The following is a 5,535-nucleotide window of genomic DNA, read 5'->3' on the forward strand; positions in this document are numbered from 1 at the left end:
AACAGCTCTGCTCGGAAAACGCCTGACCACGAAAGACCTGGTTCCCTATATTTCTTGCCGAGCTTGCAGGAAGGACCCTCAGAAATAACCTCACACTTCCCTGAGCTGTGTGGATGTGAAAGTGCTGACTTTGTGCATAGGGAAAGTCTTGGGGGGGAGCCCAAACAGGGGGGGGGGAAAGGAAGCAGAAATTACTTTCCTTTTTGTTGCAAACCCCGGGAGAAAGGAGGGGGCTGACATCGCTTAGCTCATGAATGTGTGTGTGTGGTGTGGGGGAAGGTGTGCCTTCCTGCCTCTGCTGTGTGATCATCCTCAGTCGGGGCCTGAAGTGTGTCCAATCTTACTGTCTGGAGGTTCTTCGAGAGGCTGAAAGGTAAGGCCAAGCCTTCCATTGCGGGGGGGAGGGAGGGGTGTTGTCGCTTTTCAGACCAGCCATTTGGGGTGTGCGAGTAAATAATGGTCAGAGCATCTCTGGAGGGAGATACAAATAAGATATAGGAGCATAAGGAGCAGCCTTATCCTGGGTCAGACCACTGGTCCCATCTAGCTCAGCACCGTCTTCACTGAGTGTCAGAAGCTCTCCAAGGTTTCAGGCGGCCATCTCTCCCAGCCCTGTTTGGAGGCAACGGATTGCACCTGGGACCTTCTGCATGCCAAGCCACTGAGTTGTGGTCTTCTCTTAAAGGAAGATACCAGTCCTCCTGGCTCTGTACGAAGACCTGTTTTAACAGGAACATAGGGAGATGCCTCATCATGAGCGAGGCCTTTGGTCCGTCTAGCTCACTGTTGCTTACTCTGACTAGCAGCTGCTGTCCAGGATTTCAGGCAGGGGTCTTTCCCAGCTCCACACAGAGATGCAAGAGAATGAACTTGGGGCCTTTTGCATGCAAAGCAGGTGTTCTGCTTAGCAGTGACCTATGATCCTTCACCATGAAACCATAGGAAGCTGCATTATACCGAAACAGGCCCTTGATTAATACTGTGCACGCTGACTGGCTGCGGCTCTCTAAGATGTCAGGCAGAGGTCTTCTTCAGCCCTACCTGGACATGTTGGGGATTGAACCCGGGACCTTGTGCATGCAAAGCAAATGCTCTGCCACTGAGCTTTGGGCCTTCCCAGTCAGATTACTAAGCTAGATGGAGAAACAACAGCTGGAGGCGTCATGTTGGCTATCCAAATTAAAGAAGATTTGCTGGATATCAGCCGATGTGATGAATTCAGTGTGATACAGCAAGCTGGAGGGGGGAATTGAATGGGTAACGGGTGAAAGATTCTTTGAATGGAGACTGGGGTGGACAAGCAGGAGAGAAGGGGTTAGCTCAGGGGTAGCCAATGTGGTGCCCTCAAGGTCTTGTTGGACTCCAACCTCCCATCGGTCCCAGCCACCATGGTCAATGGGCAGGGACAGTGGGCACTGAAGTCCAACAGCATTGCCTACCCAGATTGGTGTGTGCTGGTTAGGGATGGGAGGGGGTAGAGATATGATCCAGTTTGCATTTCAAAGGGAACTTACCCAATTCACACTTTCCAAAACGGGATGTGAACTGGAAGACAGCCATGTTTCAAAATTTGCACATCACTGAATTTTGTAATGCTGTTCTGGTAAGCAAGTGCACAAAAATGCAGACACGGGGTCAAGGGCGTATGTTAAATGGATCTGTTCGTGAAAATAGCATAGAAAAATGCATGATGTGAAGGGAAATTGCTTTGTAAACATTTGGAGATGAAGAGAATTGAACCCTAAAATTCAGATGCATTTTCATGAGAACTTTTTAAATAACAACAATAATAATGCCTTTCCAGGATGCTGAGTCCCCAGAAGATGGCATGGGTGATGCTGATGTGCCTGCACACAGCCTGGCTAGTTGGTGCCAGCACTTGCCGGGGACCAACACTCATCCCAGGAATTCCTGGCATGCCGGGGGGCCCGGGCCCCAATGGCCAAGACGGAGGGCCAGGGAGTAAGGGTGAACGAGGTAAGGGGATGGTTGACCTTGGGTTGTATCTCTGGCCCCATCCACCACTGGCATCTGGCCCCTGGGAGGCTGCCCATGAGGGAATGCGGCCCTTGGGCAGAAAAAAAGGTTCCCCCGTCCTTGACAATAGAGGCAAGAGCTGAAATTGTGACGTGAATTACAAATGCATTTCCCCTGAATGCATCTGGTTTTTATAGAAGGGCTGAACTGAAGGCCTCCCAAGATGCTCCATGCTATTTGTGTGTGATGATGAAACAGGGGAGGGAGTTGTCAAATATAATTGTGGGGAGGAGGTGGCATTACCCCCACAGTCTTTCTTAGAATACTCTTTTCCGACAACAGTTCAGCTCTATTAACGTTCAATGAAAATTCTGCTTGCTGGTATTGGTGGGTGAAGGAAGACAGGGCTAAGGGAGGGGAGCTCGAAGGAGGTGTACAGGCCATCTCCATTGCTTCCTTCAATGAGATTAAAATAATATTTGGCACAATACAATTAGTGGAACCACAGCTGCACCCAAAACCAATGGATGGCCATTAGCCATGATTGCTACATTCAGCTTCCACTGTCAGAGAACATATGCCTCTGAAGGAGAGGGTGGTCTTGCATCCAGGTCTTGCTCGTGGGCTTCCCATAATGGGCGTCTAGTTGGCCGTTGTGAGAACAGGAAGCTGGACCATATAGGCCTTTGGCCTGATCCAGCTTCAGGGCTCTTCTGATGTTCTTAATGGTGAGGAAACAGGAGAGGACACAGGGTGTAATCAACATTTTTTCAACATCTCAGAAGGAGCTTGGGAGAAAAAGAAGGTGCGGGTGTGTGAGAGGAGAAATCAAGGATTGTCTCCAACTAAGTCCTACTCAGAGGAGACCCAATTAAATGAATGGCATTAAGTTAGGCTGCAATCCAATACATGTCTACTTAGAAGTAAGCTCCATTGGGTTCAATGGGGCTTACTCCCAGGTGAGTGTGTACTGAATGGCAGCCTTAGTCGTCTCCATTAACCCTAATGGACCTAGGATCAACAGTAGGATCAACTTTGTCTAGAAGCCCAAGTATTTGACAGAAAGTGTTTTTTTGCAAAATTTCAGCCCAAGCCTAGTTCATCCATTAGCACTGAGGAGGGGGAAAACTCTTTCTGTATCAAAACAGTTCCCTATTTATTTACTGGTATGTAACCATATCAATTGTACATAAATGCATATGCCACCTTTTCCTTCAAGGAGCTCAAGGTGGTTTCTCCTCAAATTAGCCTCACAACAACCCTGTGAGGCAGGTCAGGCTGGGAGACTGTGGCTGGCCGAAGGGTCACCCAGTGAGCTTCATGGCCCAGTGCAGGACTTGACCCCTTGTCCATCCAGACCTGACCACTTTGATATCACAGCTTCTTACGTCTCCATTTTTTCCTTCTTACTGTTCTGTAGGTCCTCCTGGGCGAGCGGAAGGTGACAGAGATGTCGGGGAGCCAGGCGAGCCAGGGGAACCTGGTTATCCCGGCAAAGTTGGACCCAGAGGACCAGCAGGATTCCAAGGCCCACTGGGCGCTCCTGGCCCTCGTGGGGCCAAGGGAGAATCTGGCGACTACAAGAACTCGGTGAAATCTGCCTTCTCGGCCTTCCGGAGAATCTCCATGATCCCTCGGCGCGGGCAACCTATCCGCTTTGACCGTGTCCTCACCAACATCAACGGTCACTACGAGAGCCGCTATGGCCGCTTTGTTTGCAACATCACTGGGCTGTACTACTTCACCTACCATGTTACCTCCAGAGGCAACCTTTGTGTCCAGCTCAAGAAAGGCCAAAGCAGCAGGAATGAGAGGATCGTGACCTTCTGTGACTATGTCTACAACACCTTCCAAGTCACCACAGGGGGCGTGGTGCTCCGTCTACTAAAGGGTGAGTCGGTCTGGCTGGAGCCCACAGAGAAGAACTCGCTGATCGGGGGAACAGAAGGGGCCGACAGCATCTTCTCTGGGTTCCTGCTGTTCCCTGACAGCTAGAAGAATCCGAGGACATGCTTTCTGATTGCTCTCTCTCCACCAGACTCTATCAACTGCTGCTGGTCTGGTCTCAGAGAAATGCTGGCACAAAGAGTCTGGGAACTGCAATGCCCTCTCCTCTCCAACATGGCACAGTCTCAGTGGGTGACCATTCCCAAACGCTTTCAACAGTCACTAATAATAGTAAAAAAATTAAGCAAGTCTCTGTGTTAAACAAATAAACGATCACTTAAGCTTTGGTTTGGAGATTTATTGTCAATTGTTTCTGGAGGGGAGGGGAAAGATCAAGGAGGAAACTGCTTTATGAAAAAGCATTCCTGGTTTAAAGTTTGGGTGTCAGAAGTCTTTGAGCAGAGAGTGAAACTGATGGATGGATGGATGAGCAGCAGAGGGTGCAGGCTTTCAAGCTTGCACGGAGTTCTTTTGCAAGCAGGATGTGTGGTGCAAAGTGTATCATAGTGAGAACATCAGAAGAGCCCAGCTGCATCAGGCGAAATGCCCAGGCCTAGTTCAGCATCCTCTTCTCACAGTGGCCAACCACTCAAGCAGGATTTGAGCACCACAATACTCTCCTCACCTGTGTTTTCCAGCAACTGGAATTCAGAGGCACATTGCTTGTGACAGCGGAGGCAGAACACAGCCGTCATGGCTGGGAGCCATGATCATGACATCCACGTGTGGCTTCTGACATGTCAGAGAAGCAGTGCTGCATGCTGAGCTGACTCAGTGTTAAAGGCATCTACAACTTGTTTGCTTATAAGCAAATAAATGTATTTGTATACTGCCCTCTCATAAAATGTTAGGATAGCGTGCTGCAATAATACAAACACACAAATTATAAACAGTACAGAACTACTGTTAAAATGACTGGCTGCTCAAAAAAAGAGGAACAAGCAACTGCATAGGCATAAAAAGCTCTTGAAGAGATGCCTGAAAGTCAAAAGCGAGGGTGCCTGCCAAATCCCTGCTGGGAGAGGGTTCCACAGCATGGGACTAGTGCCCCTAAATGTAAGACATGGCACAACTAAAAATGCTCCTCCAGAAGATTTGTACATTCATTCAAGTTTATAGCCCCACACATCCCAAATATGTAGGGCCAGAGCCAGGCATGACTGGTCCTTGGGCACCAGCCTACCCTGGACCCACGGTGCCATAGTCCAACCTCTTTGGATGATGGATGGGGTCAGGTTGGTCTCCCCCTCGCCAAGATGTTCTTCCTCAGAGGCAGAGGTGGCAGCTTCCAAGTGGCCTTTGGTCCCCCAGCAGACCAAAACTCCAACTAATCCAGCATCTAGCTTTCCACACTGGCCTGCCAGACAGCTTCCGGAAGCCCACAAGTGGGGAAAGAAAACAGTATCCCCACCCCTGTCAGGTGCACAAGTTCAGGGTGCTGGTTTTGGTGTACACGGCTTGGGACCAGGATACCTGAAAGACCGTCTTATCCCTTATATACCCAGCTGATCACTGTGCTCCGCGGGTGAGGGCCTCCTGCAGAAACCAACTTGTCAGGAGGTCTGTTCTGCACAACATAGGAAGTGGACCTTTAGTGTCGTGGCACGAACC

At 49.7% G+C, this 5,535-nt stretch overlaps 1 protein-coding gene across 1 annotated transcript; it reads left to right on the forward strand.

Moving 5' to 3' along the window:
- The first annotated feature begins 226 nt into the window (after nt 1-226).
- C1QB (complement C1q B chain) lies at nt 227-4,211 on the forward strand. The gene is made up of 3 exons (XM_061600820.1): nt 227-373; nt 1,805-1,977; nt 3,398-4,211. Exons 1-3 carry the CDS (start codon nt 255-257, stop codon nt 3,970-3,972), a joined length of 867 nt encoding a protein of 288 aa, XP_061456804.1. The 5' UTR covers nt 227-254; the 3' UTR covers nt 3,973-4,211.
- The last annotated feature ends 1,324 nt before the right edge of the window (nt 4,212-5,535 follow it).

The sequence above is a fragment of the Rhineura floridana genome, chromosome 18 (assembly GCF_030035675.1).
Source record: "Rhineura floridana isolate rRhiFlo1 chromosome 18, rRhiFlo1.hap2, whole genome shotgun sequence".
Taxonomy (NCBI): domain Eukaryota; kingdom Metazoa; phylum Chordata; class Lepidosauria; order Squamata; family Rhineuridae; genus Rhineura; species Rhineura floridana.